The sequence below is a fragment of the Netta rufina genome, assembly GCF_964035555.1.
Source record: "Netta rufina genome assembly, chromosome: 12".
NCBI classification, from domain to species: Eukaryota; Metazoa; Chordata; class Aves; order Anseriformes; family Anatidae; genus Netta; species Netta rufina.
Genome location: NC_140135.1, coordinates 11,466,555 through 11,485,869, shown reverse-complemented (window position 1 = coordinate 11,485,869; position 19,315 = coordinate 11,466,555). Strand labels below are relative to the sequence as shown.

Sequence of the window (19,315 nt, the reverse complement as noted above, 5' to 3'; positions counted from 1 at the left end):
CTCTAGGGCTAATCCAGAAGGAAGATGACAACCTCCTGCTGTTGTGTCTTACTTCATTAGCTGAAGTGGCAGGAAATGAAAGGATCCAGTCCTTCTTGGGACATATGTGGATGTTAACACATTGCCACATGATGGGATTTCTATTTTTTTCACTTTGCTCTTTTTATAGGAAATACATACTGTGATAAGGGCTTTGAGGCTGTAAAGTCTCAGGACTTCAGAAAAGCCAGAACTGAGGTTGCTCCCTGTCTCTGTGTTTGGTCCCCTTGTGAGGGTGCATCCGGAGGTGAGATCCAGCAACATCTTCCTCCTGCACGCCTCTCCAGAGGACCCAAGAGATACCTTTTATACATAGAGCTGCTCCTTCATGTTCCCCTCATTTAAAACCAGCCCAGGCTGGGAGCATGACTGTGGGGACTAGCTGAAGTGGTCACAGAAGATGATTAGGACAGGTTGAGACAACAAAAAACTGGAGTGATCTGCAAGTCTGGTGCAAAGCCTAGGACTGAGCAGGCGTGAATGTGTTTACACTTCCCCACTGGGACACATCCAGTCTTGGAGAACAGGACCCAGCTACACAAACAGCTCCTGGCCTTTCCTGGAGGCCTCCCCCTCACTCGCTGCACGGCTATCAGGTTCTTCAGCAAATCAGGCAGGGACCCCACTGACAACGCTGTCCTTCGGCACATAATCCTGTGTCATCCTTAGAGTAAATCCATCCTCTATTGAACAAGGAAGAGGAATGAACAAGGATCCTGTGGATTGTTTAATTAAAAACTGCCTCCATAAGATCCATGCAGCAGCGGGCATCATTCTACCTAAATTTTATCCCCTTTGTTTTTTTTGGGGGGTGCAGTAATATTTTAGAATATTACAGCAGTCCCTTCCTCCAGTGTAACAGAGCTTGCGACTTCTTTTATGTTGTGTTGAGCATATTTATTTGTCCTTCTGTGGCCCCACGAGATCCTTATTTTCTTCCTTTGGAGACAGGAAGCTCTGGGTGGTATGACAAAGAGAGCAGTGAAGGTGGGTTCCCCCAGCTCTCAGCACAGAGTAAAATTGGATTTGGGTGTCTGAGCAATCCGGATGCCTGCCCTAGATCAGTGCTCGATAGCACCAAGTGTTGTTTGCTGGGTTTGGTAACCAGTGAAGGACATGGAGCCCTGCTGTCATCCATAGAGCCACTATATTTTCACAGCAACAGGAGCTGGTGATTCTCTTGTCTGTGACAAATCTGACATAGGATTATTGCATTCAGTTGCCTTCCTCCCTCCTTTTCCCCCTTTCCCTACCTTCCCACCCCTGACACAGCCACTTTCCGTGCTGCTGGAGCACATCCTTGGCAGTGCACTGTGGCTGGTGGAGGGCTCTGAGATCTCTCTCCCTAAAAGAAAGATGTCAACATTGTTTTTGCAAAGCATTTATTCTGTGATTTTTGCCTCTTTGCTTAGTCTCAGATTTTTTTATTACCAAAATAAAATGTATTCAAGTTATTGATTAGCAGAAAAAATCCAATAATTCTTAATTAATTAACTGATCAAAAGCAGGCTGTTGTTTATAGCCAGACTGGAAGATGCTTGCCATCTCACCTGGGCACATCTTTCTCCTTGATTAATATCTACATAACATTCAACCATTTCTGAGTCTATTCTGCCAGTAAACTTGCCTTCTAGGGACTGTCACTGCAAGCAAAATGTGAAAAGAGTGCAAAACCCATTAGTACAAGTCTTTTTGATTACTCAAAATATATTCCCACAGCCCTAGAGCTGTTCATCAGAGCAGCTTTACATATCTGCATTGTTCATTTCCTAAGACTCCCAATATCCCAGCTAGGCAGAAAAATATTTTTAACCCATAGAGCATGAAATGTAAAAGACCAGGGATAAGCTGTAGCTTTACTCTTACATGAAACACAGACTACGTGTGCATGTCAGTTTTCTCACCTATGTCTGGTTCAAAGAAAAAAAAAAGGCAGGAGGCTATTAAAGTGTCAGGCTGAACTGATGTAATATGGTTCTTCAGCCATAGTGACAGCATTTGGTGTGGAAGACTCTAAGATTCATTCTTGCAGATAGCCCTTGGTGGGGTTTGTTAAGTGTCTATTTATATCTTGATATTTCATGTGAAATATCATGCACTTGTTAAAACATCACTAGAAACATGGGCAAGACAAATGAAGTGCTTAATGATGGCATAAAGCCCATTAAAGGGATTCACATCATATACGTGAGAGAGGGAGAAATGCTGGTTGGTGCAGCCCTATAGCATGAATAGATCTGTCAGATAAACAGGTATTCTGTTGATCCAGTGATTGATCCTGTTCCCATTAAATGGAAAGCAACAAAGCTCTGCTCAGCCAGCCCTTCCTCCCAGGCTGTAGGAGCACTGCTGTTTGCTTTGAGCAGGGTATGAATTTCAGGCTGGTTTGGAGAACACTGATCATGCAATTCCTATAGGCTATTCTTCTGATTTGGGCATTTATTCTTGGTTCTGTGTCAGAGCTAAAAACTCTTTTTCTTCTCTGATCTTCCCTCCCTCCCCTTTCTGTTCCTTTCTGTTTCTTCCGCTCTTTGTACTCCTGCAGGAATAGTGCTGTTAAGTAATTGTGCACTTACAGACGTCTGTGCTTGTGACAGGGGTGAGCCTCAGCCAAACCTACCAGGGCTTGAATTTCCCTCCCCAGACCTCAGGACCTCTTAGTTCAAGTCTGGGATGGCTCGGAGTACAGTTATGGTTGGAAAAGAGCCTCTGTAAAAATTACATCTTGTTGTTCCATATTTATTCTCCCTCAGTGGTTTCCATGTCAAATTTGCTCAGTTTACCAGTCAAAACAAGATATTTCTACCTGCCAGCTCTGCCAGCTCAGCCTGGGCTCTGGAAATCAAGCTGTGCTCTCTCTGCTCTGGACATCATCACCAGCCAAAAAGGATTCTCGAACCGGGGCTGAGCTGGATGTGATTTTGATTATGCATGAATATAATTTGTTCTCAGGTAGTATTATGGGCTCTGTGTGACAGCGGCGAGGCCTCTGTGCTGTACAAATATTGACTAACAAATCTTCCACACAACTGGTGGGCTGATGGGCTTCTGCTAGCTCCATTTTACATCGAGTGGACACCAGGAGCTGGCAGCCTGTTGGGAATGACACAGAAAAACCTGGGGCAGAACAAGGAATAGAATTGGGAGATTCTGCTTCCTGCTATTGCTATTTATTCACAAGAACACACCTGAGGGCTGTCAGTGCTCTGGTCCACTGCTTGGTCACCAAACCATGACCTTCCCTTTGACTGCAGTGGCCTGTGAAATCCCCGGAGGGAACGGGTACAAGTGCCCATTTCTTGCTGCAGGGCTTTCTTTAGGCAGCTTTGCCTCAGTGAGACCACCGTAGAAAACTCCTTCAGATTGGGGAAAGTTGTGTTTTGGGAAAGGCCAGTTTCAGGGGAGGCACTGTGGCTCTGAGCAATTCAGCAAGGAACACACACACAGGAGACTCTTGATTATGGTTTCCAAAGCTCTGAGTGTAAGATCAGAGGCTTCACTCCATGACCAGAGGCCACCCAGGTAATTTACGTGTGGGATCTCACAGCTAGAACAGTGTTAGGTGAGGAAGGAAACCTCCTCCAAATGGGGAGAGGAAGCTCTGCTAGGCAGAAAGGCTGTGTGGCAGGTCTGCAGGAGAGCCCAGTTTGCTGGCCTCTAGGGAAGGGTCTCAGCTTGGCAAGAAATTTTTGGAAGAGAGGGAGAGGGTAGACTATGATCTGATTTTCTCTTCTTATTCTCCTTTCATAGCAAAAATAGAACATTCATCACAAGTTCCCCTACATGTTTTTCTTCTCTACTGCACACTAGCTCCTTGCTAGTATTTGAAGCTAGAGAAAAAAAATTGATGAGTACTCAAGTTAATAATGCGTGATTATTATGTTGATGAATTGCTGGAGATGAATATATATGTAAAAGCTCTGCAAGATTCGCTCATCCATGCATCCTGAGTGAAAGCAATTATTTTGGTGAACAAATTGCAGTTAGTCGTATCTCTTAACAAGAGGTGCTGGGGTAAAGGTGGCCTGGGAACTGGTCCTGCTGAATCTCCAGGGCGTTTTTGCAAACTGATCACTACCTGATGGAAACACCAGCCTGAGGGTCAGTCTTTCAGAAGTGACCAATGTACAAATCTGAATTCTTCTTCCTACAATGGTCTTGCAATTTTCAGTCATCACTGAATTTAGTAAGATTTTTTCTGTCTTGACACTGGGGAAAAAAAAAAAAAAGCAGAACCTGAACGAAACACATCTAAGAAATTAAGAAACTGGGAGATGAAAACGTATAATCCCATATATAACATTTGGAAAGGGGGAAGCTTGTTTGTGTGTGTGCTTTGCTTCTCATGATTTCTAACTCAGGCTCATGATTTTAATGTGAATGTCATGATATTTTCAGACCTGACTCACTGCTTTTTTCACTGGCAATACTTGCACTGTAAATTGTCCTGACTGTCACAAGCCTTGGGCACTACAGGACCCCAGAGCTCTGCTGTTGAGCTGAGCCACATGCTTGGGAAGGTAGGGGTATGGGAAGGAGCAGGTGTGTGATACAGAGAGGTTGTGGGGGGAGGCATCTGAAGGCAGCATTAGCAAAAGCCCTAATAGCAGTGCCTATTGGGAAGGACAAGGTGGACACTGAGAAAAGGTATATATCCACTAAGGACTTGACAGAGGTAATGATAAAGGAATGACTGTCTCTCCCATGGGGACCACAGCCATCAACTCTGAGCTGTGTTGGAGGATGAAGGACCGTGCCCAGCAACAGCAGGAAATCACCTTGTGGGAGGGATGGCAGGGTGGCTATGGCAGGGCTGTCCACTGCTCCCCTGGGATGTCCCAGCCCTGATTTCACTATTTTCACAAGTTTGATGTGTCCTGACCTGGTCATTGTGTTTCCTTCAACTGGATTCAACCCAGGAATTAGAGATAGTGGCATCATTTAAAGACACGTCCACAAGCAGTGATGAGGACATGTGACTAACTCACTAAAAATTGAAAACAGGGTAAAAAGGAAAACACCTTCTAGTTGTCACTTTGATAAAAATGATAAGTCTAGATATATTGTTGTTGTTGTTGTTACAAAGACTTCCAAGACGGAGTAATAGATTGGATATGAACAGAGAAGCTTGTGTTAACCCATTTAAATTAATTTGGTTCGGCTCATTTTCAGCTAAGGGGATTAGATGGCTCGGGATTTGGTAACGTATGAAAGTGTTTTCCCAGAGAGGTCACATACTCAAGTACAGCCTTGGTCTGCAGTTGTTTGGGAGATATTTCCAGGGTATCACAAAAGAGAGCCTCCTCCACAAAGCAGACATTTACAAGTAACATGCCAGCAAAGCCCAGTGCTGAAGAGGTGAGGCAGGACACCTCTGTGCTCTGAGCCCTCTGATGAGATGGGAAGCAGACTGGTGGGCAATGTGGGATAAGTTTCACCAGTTGTCAGCTGGTATGGGGGAAAAAGGACTAAATGGCCTCACCTTTGTGCCACCTGGAAGCCTCACCCAATAGGCCAAGGTGGGGTGGGATGCCCCACATATATAGTACCACCTCTGGACCTGGGGGCTGTTTGGCTGTGGGCAGGAGGGTAGCAGTGGCTGCTTCTGTGGTTTTCCCAAATATTTATTTATTTATTTTTGTTTTATTTTATTTATTTTTGAATTCCCACCTGCTGGGCAGTTGCAGATGTCCCAGCACTGGGCTTGGACCTAGTGGATAAATGCCTAGCTCTGTCTTGTGGAGTTCAAAATATTTAATGTCTCTGCAATTCTTTCTAAATTTCTGCCCCTGTCTGCATGTCCTACAAAGACAAGGAAATGGCAGTGGGCTAGGAAATGGCAGCAGCAGGGTGTAAAAGGCTTCCCAGCCTGCCTGAGCTGGGGTCAGGTGGCTCTGGGAACACAAGAGGTGATGAGGAGATGCAGAAAACCTGAGCACTGAGGGCCTGAGTAGAAAGCAGAAGGGATGGGTTCCTCCTGAGTTCTTCATAGCTTTCCTGGGTGGGCAGAGCTGTGCCCTGCTGCTGTGCTGGCAGGACTTGCAGGGGAAGAGGCGTGCCAGGATCCTGGTGAAGGTAGGAGGGAGCGAGCCTTCTTGGGTGGAGATCTGTGGAGGTCAGTGTGGGTCTGATGGTTCATGTTGCTGATGGAGGAAAAATGCCTGACTTGGGTTGATCTGCTGTTGGTCTACAATGTGTGCTTGCTTGGGAAGCCCTGTTGCACTCCTGCTACCAGTTTTGATGGGGATTGAGAGCTGAAGAAATCTGGGGCACTTGGTGCCTCTGTTTTTCCCAGGCCCAGCTCTGCAGGAAAGGGGATAAAAGCAAAAATAATAATAATAATAAAAAAATACTTGCTCTGTAGACTGCAAAGCCAGGGATCTGGTCTGTGTGTGTGCCCTGGAGGACATATGGAGGAACGTCCCCAGAAGTGAAGGGTGGGTGACTGATCCTTGCTCTAGCAACACGGTGCACACCAGGGTGTTGTCCTCACCTCCTGATGGCTGGATGTGGATCTACCATCTGCAACAGCCCTGCTCTAACAAAGAAACCAATGGTGGTGGCAGCCCTGCAAAGTAAACTTGCTGTGGTCTGGCCTGGGCATTGCCTACATCAAGAGATGGATTGTATTTGGAAATTGGTGGCTTTGGTAAGGTTATTCTTTGAAAATTGATTGCTCAGGACCCACTGGTGATGCCAGGTTGATAACTACCAGACTAGGTAAGGTGATACAGCTGTGTATGTTTGTAAATGGGAACAAATATCCAGTTTCTTTTCCCCTCAATTTGCTGTAACATTGGCAAATATATATCAGCCAGGCAAAAGATAAGCCTTCAAAAGGCTTTGGAAGGCTGTCTTTATCACTGAGGGTGAAATAGCTTTAAAAGTCTGTCTCCTGAATACTGACCTACAGTCTGTTCTACCAAGAACTCTGGGAAGTCAGGTTTTTTTCTTCATACTGAAAGTCCTGTGCATGTACAAGTGCTTTGCTGAACTGAGCTCGCCAGTAGTACAGATGTTGTAAGGGTTGGTGTCTACTTTCTTGTTCCATTTTTAAGCCTGTACATTAAGATCTTGTTTTTATTTAGCCTGGGTAGCTGTCTACCAGCAATCTTTTAAAATCAACCTTGATTTAGCTTCCTCTGTAATCCTTCAATACCTCTGGGACAACCTTTACACTGTTCTTGCAGCCAGTTGATTGTTGTCTCTCACTTCCAAATTTTCATGGGATATTTGCAATATACCACTCTAATACCTACTAATCCATTAAAAATACCCATGAGATAGATTAGGTAATCTACTGTGCTTTGCAGATTGTGCTCCTTAGCTCTCTGCTTTCCCTGGAACAGTTGCAGAACGAGCATTACATCTGCATTGGGAGAGCATTGTTCCTCCAGAAGGATCCCTCAGCACTGGTTCCCAAGCAGGTACAGCTTGCTTGAGAAAATCTTCTTTATTCACATCTACAGGGACAGACAACATAGTGAAACTGTGGCTGTTATTTATCAGCATTAGCCCTATGTTTGCAGAGGGCATCATGGGATAGTACTTGAGTGGTCAGTTCTGCCTGCTCTGCATGTGCTGCATCTCTTGGCTCTGCTGAAGAGTCAGCTTGCTTGCTTGCTTAGAGATAAGCCTGTTTCTTACTGAAGTTCTCAACTTCCTCAGTGTTTGGATATTCCAAAGATCTGCCCAAGAAATATTCTAGTCGAGCCCTCCTGGCTTGTGAGTTGCCAGGGCCAGGAGATAGTATGACTCAGAAAAATATGTAGCTTGATTATCCCTTAGCTGTTCCATCAAACTTGTGTGCCATCCTTGATGTCACTGTCTTGGTGAGGGCTTATTCTACCTTCCCATGTCTCTTGGGAAGTCACTAGTATTCCCTCTTGTTCAATGAGTAGTGCAAGTTCAGCCATCTGACTGGGTGAGTGAAAAACCAGGCTGCCCCGCAGAGCAGACTGGTGCAGGTTGGAAATCCTCATTAGCCTCCTCACCCAGGGTTACCCTGTGTCTGGCCTGATGGGGATGGATGGCGAGCCTGGCAAGGTTAGGCACAATCTTGTTTAGTGTTAGAGGCTCAGTGGCTTAAAAGGTGCCAAGCTATGTCCCTAAGAAAGCATGGCAAAAGGCAGCAAACCTGTCAGGAAGAAGAAACTCTTTTCTGCCAGATCCACCTGGAGACCAGCTGCAATCTACATGAATTGGTGGTGGTGGATATCCCTCTGCCCCTGCTGAAGAGTGGGGAAGCAGCAGGCGTGGCCAGACCTATATATTCTAGAGATCAGAGCCCTGTCTATTAGCTCGAAAACACACTTTCTTCATACGAAGTAAGCAGATTCCTTAGTAGCAAGAGCTCACTCAGCCCCAATGTTCCCCCACAGCCCTGAAGGCAGTGTAGTAGTTGTTGATTTGCCATGAGACCATCTCTGGTAATGTACTGCAGTGGCTAAAGCCCCCTTTTGCTCTTGTAAATTCAGCAGATGTTGTGGAGTGACCTGGTACGGGTAGTGGGAGATCTCTGATGGAAGTGTGCGCGACAACTCTGGCTGTTGTGCTGAGGCTGGCAAGCTTACTGCACAGCTATCGGCTGCGGGTGGGGGAAGAGGTCAGCAGTGAGTCATAGAAGTAAGAATGAAATAGAGGAAGAAAAAGGTTTGGAGGATGTTTAATGGATATTTAAACCTAGATTATGTTGGAAAAGTTTACGTAGGTGCTTAAGAGACCCTGCTGAACTTGGCACTTCCAGATGTCACCACAAATCAGATATGCTGGATGAAAGCTGCTCCCAAAACATTTGTGCTCTCATGATATGTGGTCAACTCTTCTTGCTCATCCAGCAGTGTTAATGCTTACTGAGTTTGTGGTTAATGCTGTACCTAAGCTAGAAGGAAAAGAATGGGGAAGTTATTATTGGAAACTTCATGATTTGACTTGTGTTGCCTGCTGGGATGACATCTTTTAGAAGTTTTCCTATTAACTGCTGTAGCAGAGCCTTGGTCTTTCTTGAGATCTATGAGCACAGCAATTATGCAGATAGCAATCTGCAAACTCCTCTTACAGTGTTCTGTTGTGAAAAAACAGGAGCATTTTCATTCCCATGGTGCTGGGCGATAGGTGTGGGCTCCTCCACAGTGAAGGAGTGTCCAGACAGTAAGCTGGGCTCAGAGTTATCTTCTGGGAAGATTTAAAACGAACTATGGCCCAGGAATAATTAGTCTGTGAGCTGAATGCTATCTGAGAGCATATGTTTTGGGAAGGGCAGGGGGATTTCTTAGGAGGTTGTATGGCAGCATCCCTGCAGCAGCCCCTCTGCTGGCAAGCTGAATGTTGCCCGTTGTGCACCTCTGATACCTGGCAGTCCTTGTCTCCTAACTGTGTCTGTCAGCCCTTGTATAACCAACTCTTCACTGCACGTAGCAGTGACGTGGGCTGTGGTTTTAAGTTGTAAACAAAGCCAGGCTGCCCTGAGGTTCAGTGCTGTGAACAAAGCAGGGGCAGTGGCTCCGGCCAACCTTTTTTTGCAGAAAGAGCAAGTAGGTACTGAACAGTTCCGCCTCCTGCAGGAAAGCAGGAATAACACTGAAGGAAAAAGTCCTGGGAGTGAAATTAGTCTGTGTGCTGGTCATGCCTTTGGCAAGCCTCAGAATATCTTAATGGGGGGTGGATGGGGATGGTGACTAGGGGAAGGGGAGGGGAATCAGTGAAAATACAAGTAAGATGCTGCAGTCCCATAGCTGATATGTACCAGGAAACCTTGCCCTCTCCATGTCTGTCTGTTCTGTCCTGTTTTTGCAGAAACATTTTTACTAGCCAATGCAGGGCAACCTTGTCTGGGACTTGTTGTTTCTGGGCTCTGGTGCCACAGCTTTCCTCTGGTTTTTGGAGAGCTGGGGAAGAGGAATGTGCATGGGCATTGTGCCCCCTTGTAGGGTGAGGCACAGCCCTGCTCTATATGTAGATTTAGTGGGTTAAAATTCATTTTTCTCTGACTGGCTTTGTTTATTCACCAGAAGACTTTAAGGCAGTTTTGATGGTGTTGCAGGGATCTTGGAGATCATTGATGCCGTAGGCAGGCTCCAAACAGGGAACACTGGGGCTCATGCATATAGCTGTGTTGAGTGATCTTCACTCTTAGCCGAAAGACAGTGCTGCACTCCTTCTTTCTTCATGTATTGCACTCAAATGGCAAGAGTGGGGCTGTCCCATTGACGTCTCTAATCTCCTGCACAAATTAAGTAGGTCTCAGAATGGGTGTAGTGTATTTGGGTGTATTCATTCCCAGAAGCCTCTCCAAAGTGGTTTTAAGAAAATATACATTGGAGGCTTTTTTATTTCTGTGCTGGTGACATGTCATCTTTGCTTCAGTGTCTGGTTTCTGGCTACCATGCTTTAAAATAGAGATGTAGACAGATTGGCAAAAGGCCAGAGGAGAACAGCACTAATTGTTATAGCTTTAGAAAACATGACCTCTGAGGAGAGGTTGAGGAACTCAGGTGCATTTAATCTAGGAAAGACAGTATTAGTGGGGGAGGGAGAAGGATGACATGGTTTCTCCGTACATAAAAGCTGTTGTCAAAGAAGGATGATTGATTTATTCTCTCACTATCATTGGGGGAATGATGAGAAAAAAATCAACTATACTTGCACTGCAGAGAAGGTTTAGTTTAGATATTCAAGAAAAGCTTTGAGTGCAGTGGAATGCAGGAGGAGATGGTCCAGGAGAGCTAGGGAATTTCTGGTATTGGTGGTGTTAAGTCTGTAGTCTGCTCCCATGAAGGTTATGGTCTGTGTGACCTCCCAAAGTCCTTGTCAGCCCTTTGTTCCTGCATTTTGGGCTAACAAGTAGGTTTTAGGCTGATGCCTGTCCCTTAACAACTGCAAGCTTTTGCTGTGCCAGCATTGCCAAGTTCACATGGTCAGAAACGCATGAGCCAGGCTCCTCAAAGCATCGGCTGTAGTTCATAAAAATGAGTGTCTTTAGTAGGTGATAATATAATGTAAGTTCTGTTTACCTGCCCACTGTGTTAGAGCCTTGTCTGTGTCTGTATTGCAGTTGGACATCTGATGGCAGAGAAACCTAAGCTCACTCTAGTTTAACTTTCTGGGTTGGGAGTGAAGAGAGGGCAGTGTGGACTTTAATGCAGTTGTACAAGTAAGCATTGAGTGTCTGGAGACCTATTACACAGAATTTTGTGCTGTAGTCTTTGCTTCTTCCTGCAGCTGAACTACCAAGCTGAGATCTGCAAGAGATGTCTTGATCCAGGTTGCCATCACCTTTGGCTGTAGTGCGGACAGACCCAGACTTGGAAGCATGACCCTTCCTCTGCGGTTGTGCTACAAGAATGGCTTCTGTAGCAACATGATTCTAGGTTCTGGGGCTTTAAAGCATTATAAAATAAAATGTGAAAGTAATAACTAGTTGCTGGAAAAATATTGCAGATTAGCACAACTTGTTCTCTACCTTGGCTGTTTTTGTATGTGACAAGTATCACTTGCAGAAAAAGGGCTGATTTTATTATAACTCCTTTGTCTGCTTCCCTTCCAACTTCCCCGAGTACATTTTTCAGACGTCAAACTGTTTTGAGGACAAAATGTTGGTGACTTTTCCAGTGGTGATGAGAAGCAGAGATGTGTGATGGTGCTATTCACCGGTGGAAGTGGCAGAATTTCTTAGACTCCCTCGCTTGTGGGCTTGCCTACACATAAACATTTTCTTTAAGAGGGGAAAAGGTCTAGTTTGCGTGGATTGGTAAGGTACAGATAAAAGACACGGATCTCTAATATCAGGATTTCTTTTGCATCTTTTCAGATCCACAAACGCAGAGCTCTGCCTTTTGGACAAAGTCACAGGATGACGTTATCCTGTATTTTAAATACCCTAGTTTTTGTATCCCTCTTGCCTGAAGCTATTAACATTGGCAGAATTGATGTCCTTTGTTTATTTTGTGTACTACTTACAGCCTGAATGTTGGGCACTGGTTGGTCTAGTTTTTCTATGGTCTGCGAAAAGAGGTAGGGCAAGCTTGTTTCTGCTGGCTGTGTACGTACATGCGCATGCATCCCCCTTCTGAGGAGACAGACTGCAGATTGGTCTTCATGACAGGGATGGAGAAGGTGAAATGACTTTCCTGCAATCAAGCTAAGAGCAAATCCCGTAAAGGCAGAACTTTTGCATACCTTCATCTTGAGTGCTAAATGACAATCTCGTGCTTGTGCCTGCAGGTTGACGGATCCACGCTTGAGGGGCTGCAGGCAGGTGATAGAGCTTCCCATGTGCTGTGATAGATGGGGCACAGAGGTGTTGGCAGTGCTCAGAGTGGCCATTGAGAATATTGTTGACAGTGTGGGGGAGCTGGGTGCAGGTGAGCCCAGACTGATGGGGAGCTGTGTGGTCGATCTCTGCTCCAGCACTTGTCTTGGAGCTGGGAGGTCTGGATCTTATCCACGGCTCTGACACTGAGTCACTGCATGACCTCAGGCGCTCAGATACCATGGTGATGAACACAGCACAAATGTCTAGACAGATAGATTAGATTGGATAGACTCTGAATTTGACAAATATTTGTATATCACCACTGTCAGTGCTCCCCTGTTATTGCCACCCAGTCCAGTTGTTTCAGTGGGTTTCTTGCACAGCAGGGGGAAGAGACACTAATTTTTTGCACCAAGGAAGGGACACCTAACCACAGTACCACAATGACCAGTGTTGACAAACTGGAAATAAAGCAGGTGGTAGGGCAGCTCTTGGAGGAAATGCTGCATGGCAGAAGGGCTCAGGAGTGAGCTTTTCCCCAGCTCTGTGGCAGCCCTGATATGGTGGCCCTTCTTTTCTCCTGTAGCCAATTAGTCTCTAAGGTCCTCAGGGTAGTGGCGACTTCTTCCTCCTGCAATGGCTTGCATCACAACAGGGCCCTGGCTTCAGAAAAGAAGACAAACTACCAGAAGTGAGACTTCCTGAAGAGCTTTAGTGGTGCCACTGTCAGCTTCTGACACAAAGGAAGATGCAAGATGATCGGCTCTCCTGGGGTGTCTTGTGGTTACTTTCCCACCTGGTTCCCTGGTCACAGCTGAGCAGAGGAATACAGCAAATAGATGGCCAGGAACCTGCCCTGCATGGGGATTTCTGAAGGCTCTGCAAAGTCTCCTGAGCACCCCTCTCTGGTACCACTGACAATGAGCCAGAAGTGCTGGAGAAGAGCACTGCCTCTTTAAGGGGATTTACATAGCAGGGCCTAATTACAGTTGTTGATTCTGATGTTTTCAGTGTTGTTCATATTCCATTAAAGGATAATGCTGCTTAATTTGCAGCAGAGGGTCTCGGTTAACAGTGCACCCAATCACAAGGCAGCCCTAATGACACTACTTCCCTGCTTCTGGTAACACATAATTAAAAAATCACTTCATTTCCAGTTGTGTGGTTCTCCCCTCTCCCCCAATCTCCTAATTACTTTCTAAGCTATTTCATTATTATCTGCAAATATTTCAGCATTTAGATCTACTAATGAGTCCATGGAAGAGTTAACACCTTGAGTGGCATCGTTGTTTGCCATTCCCTCTCTACTTCTGCATTGCAAGGAATCATTTTCCCCCTGGCATGTGTGGGAAGAGGGGACTTGGGTTGTGGTGGGATTGTTTGTGTTTTGGCTTTGGAACTGTGGGGATAACTGGAGATGGGTGGCATTCAAAAACCCCATCTCAAGCTGCAGAAGGTCTTTTGCTGTTTTTAGTAGTTGCTGTATATCTTTGCAAATAGTTTTACACAACTTAAATGCCACTGAAGGGGCTGTTCTGTTGCCTGTCTGTGGGAGCTGCTTGTCAGAGGGGCTGAAGTTGAACTAGGTATAAGTCATTCTAGCTTGGAGGCTCACACATCTGGAAGTATTGGCTGAAATGTTCTTCTGACCTGAATCTACAGGTCTGTGGGAAATGGTAACTCAGCTTTTGCTGCATTTGGACAAGAGGGCAATAGGTCTGGCTGTGACAGCACTTGGGTGGTATCTCTTCAAGCTCATCTTGCATGCTGCAGTCAGTGGCATTTACTGCAGTGTGAGAGTAGCTTGTTCGCTGGGTAAGGGAATATCTGCATTTCCCAGAGAAGTTGTATGCGGATATCTATAATAGCCCAGTGGCTGTGGGCAACAGGATGTGGGGTGGGATGTCCTGATACCAACAGTGAAATGGGGAATTTGTTCTCTAATCCCAGCTCTGCTCTGAAAATCCACCGTGCAAATGCTGCTTTCTCACTTCATGGGTCTGGTTCCTGTACTTGTCTGGTATCTTGGGTATTAAAACTCACTTGGGCATTTCAAACGGTGTGCTGCAGAGCTGGCAGGGTGATGGAGGAGTGATTTGGAGTATCTTTCCTGCCCACGTGTTACATGGGCTTGATTGCTGTGTTCTTTGTATGGTCAATCAGCAACACCTTATGCAAGTCCTCTGGGAGCTTTCTGATGTCTCTGAAGGCATTATTTGGAATAACCAGAGATAATTGTATAACTAGGGGGTAATTAACTTCCAGGAATTAAAGAATCAAGCTTAGTCTGCGCTACCCCTAGGGGTGAGTCTATAAAGCTGGGAGTTAGAGAAATCTATTCCTCTTTCATCATTTGAGCACATGTGACTTTGAAATTCTTGAGACTTGGGGAATGTGAGGCTGCTTCAAATCATATTGCAGCATTTCTAGTCGATGCTGTAATAGCAGACAAGAAGAGAGCTTGAATATGATTCTAATCCAGTCCATTTGTGTTTCAGGTAACCCTGTCACAGTGGGAATGAGCATCCATATCTCCAGCATTGACCAGATCTCTGAAGTCAACATGGTGAGTCTGGAAGGAATTTAAAAAAATATATAAATAAATAAAGCCTAATAAACTATTCTTCCTCTCTCTGGTTGAGAGGCACACCCAAGACAATGGCTCCTTGGAGTCACCTGAGATCTTAGGGTGCCCTTCTAAAAAGAATAGTTACCCCCTGCTTCCGTAAACTCCTTCTGCAGGTCTTCCCTGCAGCTGGGAAGCTTTTGGAGGAAGAGTGGCACTTTTCTGGTATTGAATAAGTGTTTTTTCTTCTGATTTGGACACAGGATTCTGAGGGATGATGGGAGCTCTGATTTAAGACAGTTCTTCCTCACTAAAGCATATGGAATTCAAGCATGATTTCTCCATATGCAGTGGGATGAGAAGTTAAACATCATCATGCTGTACTAAATGAGATTTCCAAATTTCTTTCTCAGCATACTGGTTTTAGTCTGAGCCTTCCTATTTCTGCCCATTGATTGGCCTTTGTCACTGGGACTGCCTGTCAATTGGCACCACAGCCCAGTTCCAGGCTCAAAAAAAAAAAAAAAAAAAATTTTTTTGCAAGACAAAGTTGGCATGATAGACCTCTCTGGTACACTCTTACCTTTGCTGGCAGTATTTGTGATGTGATTGAAAGACTGTAGTTTGCTTCCAAAGGTGAAGTAAATTCTAGTAGGGTTAGTGAGTGTCTCCACCAGAGATGCTCCTGTGAGCTAGTGTCTGGTGTTGTGGATGGAGAATCTCAGCTGGCCTCTCTGGAGCTAGTTGTATCTTATGCAGGGCAGATTCTCATCCCTTATCTTTCTGTGCTAGTTGCACGGATCTCTCCAAAATATTAATGCTTATTAAAGTAGGTTCTTATATTTTTCCAGTGACACAAAGGCAGTAGTGGTTTTACAGTCAGCCTGTAATTCCTGAGTTGAAAAACAGGCAGAGGCTTTGTATCCTTTCTGGTGGTACGATGGCCTTTTCCAGATCTGTCCTGGAAAGGAAGGAATCTAATTGTGATCTGCTTGTTTGGGGTGTAATTGATAGGCTGGAGCTTTTCATACCACTGATGAAAAACATCCTCTGCTCAGATAACAGATTTTACCCCCAACCATTCCATAAGGATTTTGGTTATGGATGGGATCCATATCTGGGCTTGTGCTATCTCTCAGAAGCCCTCAGCACCCAGCAGAGGACATGCATTGCACTGATCTGTCACCTAGCCCTGCCTTCCTCTCTCCTGTGCCCAGAGGCTTTTCTTCCAAGTTGCTTTGCTTTCCAGGAGGCTGGGTAAGGGAGGAAGGCTGAAGGGGACCTTCAGGAGCAGCTGTCCTGTTCCTCAGTTCCAGACCCATGTAGGAGAATCCTAGGCCAGTTTACAGTTCTTGCTCATTGAGCCAATTAAAACCTTGGTCTCCCAGTGCTCCTGTCCTATTTATCCGATTCTGTACTCTCCTGACCTGTTTCTCTGTCCCACCAGCTATTTTGCTGTCGCACTGGGGGAGGAGGGGAGATGAGGCAATCATCTGACTTGTCAATTTGTTTTCCAAACTGCTTGAAACTCCTGAATGTATCTGTTGATACATTTCAAGCGGAAGGGATGACCACGAGTCTTCAGGTTCTCATATAAAACAGTTTTTTATATTTTCTTATACAGAAGAGGCTTGGAAAGTGGAGATCAAACAAACTTCTGGGCCTTACTAGGAAAATAAAGATGAGCAGTGCTGATCTATGGGTTAAATCACTATCAAATATTTGCTGTTTCTTATTATTCTAAACTATGGAACATGCAGCAAATTGCAGACTCTCCCCATTCACCTAACCTTTAGCATCATCTATATGGCATGTTACGCTTCAGTGTTAACATACAGAAATTTAGGTATGGACCTATGGCCCCATTGCATTGGGTAGCTGTGCTTGAGGTTAGGCTCAGCTTAGAGGAGACAGATGGCTTAACCCGATTCCATCTATCTTGCCTGTCAGGACAGAGCTCATCTCTAAGTCACCTCCTCCCCCGGTCTCAAATTGGATCTGAATTTTCCTGTGTGGTGAACGAGCTGTCACCCTCCTTGCTAGAGTCAGGCTGAACACTTTGGGGTCTGAGAGCATAGTCTAAGACCCTAGCTTGCACAGACCTCACTGGAGGGAGTGAGGGATTTGACTATTTGCCTGCTATAATTGCTCTGATCTTTCACTACAGACCTGAGAAGAGAGCTAGGTGCTGCAGAGGCAGGTTCAGAATGAAGCTCCAAGTGAAGATGTGTGTGGGCTAATAAAGGCTGCTCAAGCTCTTTGCCATATACCTGTTGTCAGGCATGCTGTGTCCTGGGCTAGTAGCCATTCTCTTAGCAATGCTTTCAACCCTTTCCTCATGAAAGCCACATTCTCCCCTTTCTGGTGAACACCTTGTTTTCCTCTACCCCAAATTCCTGGGGCAAGAGGGTGTTTGGGGCTGGGGAGAGAAATCCACATCATTGTGGTATGCAGAGGAGAATGTTTCCCAACATGAACCTTCAACCATGTGGTGCTCTGGGTCTTACAGGTTTCAGGCAGCACTGTTGATGGACACTTTTTTTGGTAGTCATGGCTTTGTTATAATCAGGCTGGGCTCTAGGTACTCTGAGTTTATGCCACGTTCCTGTTGATGCTGCTATGGCACATCACTTCTATGCTTTTCTCATCTCTCCTGGCCTTCTGTACAAGTTGACAAGCACAATCTCCCAGCCATCCTTCATGTGTAAGTTTGGGAGGCTACTCAAGGTCAAGATCTATGGGTATCATGGTGAGGCATCTTCAAAAGGGGTTAAAAAATCAGAATCATCTTAAAGAACAAACAGGGAGTGGAAGAGTTCTTGTGTAATGCAAGTTTCCAGGCTGCAGAGATTTATGTGCATTGTTCTTTTGTGTGACAGATGCCCCGGGGAAAGGGCTGTCTTACCCCTGCTCTGGACATGGTTACGGGCAAGAAAAACAAGACATTTTTTGGCATTGTATGTGATTGGGGAAGGGACTGTGCAATGAATAAATTAAAGGCACACAAGTGGAGCTGGGTTGTCACGGCAACCAAATAGCTTCTATTGTTCCACAAGGAGTGTTATTACTTACTGCCCCTTGTAGGATAATTAATTAATCCTCAGACATCCTTTCTGGAACAATGGCCCTGGGGCTGGGCAGGCTGAGGAGAGCCCCCACCTCTCCCATCGCTGGGCTTCCTGGCACCTACTGGCTGCGTGATGGTGGGGAACAAGTGCTGCCAGGGACTTGCCACTGCATGATTCAAAAAGTTGTTTTCCATGGGAGTCCAGCTGGACACGGTGCTGTGGAGGAATACAGCTCCATCCGTGGTCTAAGCAGCACTCTTTGCCTTCACTCCCATGGGAACTGTACTGCCAAAATGATGTGGTGACATTTCAGTCCCGGAGGCTACAGGGCTCTCTGCTAAGGCAACGCAGCTATGTCTTTATACTGGAGGTTCCCAGACACTGATACACGGAATGCATTGCAATTGCCTGTACAAGCTCAGTGTGTCCTGGTGCCTTGCTGTTACAAAGGCAATGCCTCTCCACCGCCTTGAGGGCCATGCCCCAGTGCCATGCCATGGTACAGTGCAAGTGGAGACGTGTCGGGTTAAAGGAGGTTCCTAGGTGCACTGTAATGATCTCCCAATGATGAGGAACCAGAGCTACTGCTTTTATTTAATAAAAAGACGCCTTGTTCATTGCAGCTGCTGCCTGTGTGGTCAGCCATATTTCCAAGCTCACTTGCTCAAGTAATGTTTTATTGCTGTGTACTCCTCTTAGCCCTGCTAAGCAATGCTGAGCTGCAGCCTCTGTTCTTGTCAGTGATTAGCAGGATTATTTGCTGAGCCAAGATCAGTGACATCAGTTGAAATGCCTGGGAAAGAATGCCAGGGGCCAGGCCAAACAGGTATTGGGGAGGGCACGTTTGACTGGCAGACCCTCTGGGAAGTGCTGCTCCATGAAGATGAAAGGCCTAGCTGGAGACTTTTCAGATCCTGTACAAATTTGCAAGCTGAGGATTTAAAGGCAGACTGAAAGGAGAAATATCGTCACAGTGATGTTCTGTAGCTTAGATGATATGCTAAGCAAGGAAGAATGGTATCTCCCAGTTCTCCTTTAAGGAAATAGGCTGGATAATTTATCTGGCAAATGCCATTTTGCTACAGGTGGTTGAGTTGTTTTAAGTGTGCAACAATGTGCAGCTATTTACAGATGCTTGGTCACATATTGGTGCTCAGTACTATGTTCAGACCTCTTACTATGGTGTCCAGTTACTGAGGAGTCTAGCAGTACTTCTGAACCAGGAGAATGAGAAGTGCTGTCGGTCTGGAGCTCAAGTCATTCTGCAGCTGGAGAAACATGTAAATTTTGGCCCTTGTGGTATGTGGCCTTAACGCTGTCTGAACTCACCATCAGCTTGGTGCTCTGGTTCAAGCAACCTGCTTTGCTGGATCTAGCTCTGATGGTATC

At 45.6% G+C, this 19,315-nt stretch overlaps 1 protein-coding gene across 2 annotated transcripts in view; it reads left to right on the top strand.

The window, feature by feature from the left end:
* The window catches only part of LOC311213993 (gamma-aminobutyric acid receptor subunit beta-4), a gene marked incomplete at both ends in the record, with an annotated part of 62,282 nt that overhangs the window by 9,124 nt on the left and 33,843 nt on the right, over nucleotides 1-19,315 (top strand). For both annotated transcript variants that reach the window (XM_084294354.1, XM_084294353.1), the window contains one exon: nucleotides 14,791-14,858. In XM_084294354.1, the coding sequence (XP_084150480.1) occupies nucleotides 14,791-14,858 (68 nt within the window). The remainder of the gene's footprint in view (nucleotides 1-14,790; nucleotides 14,859-19,315) is intronic.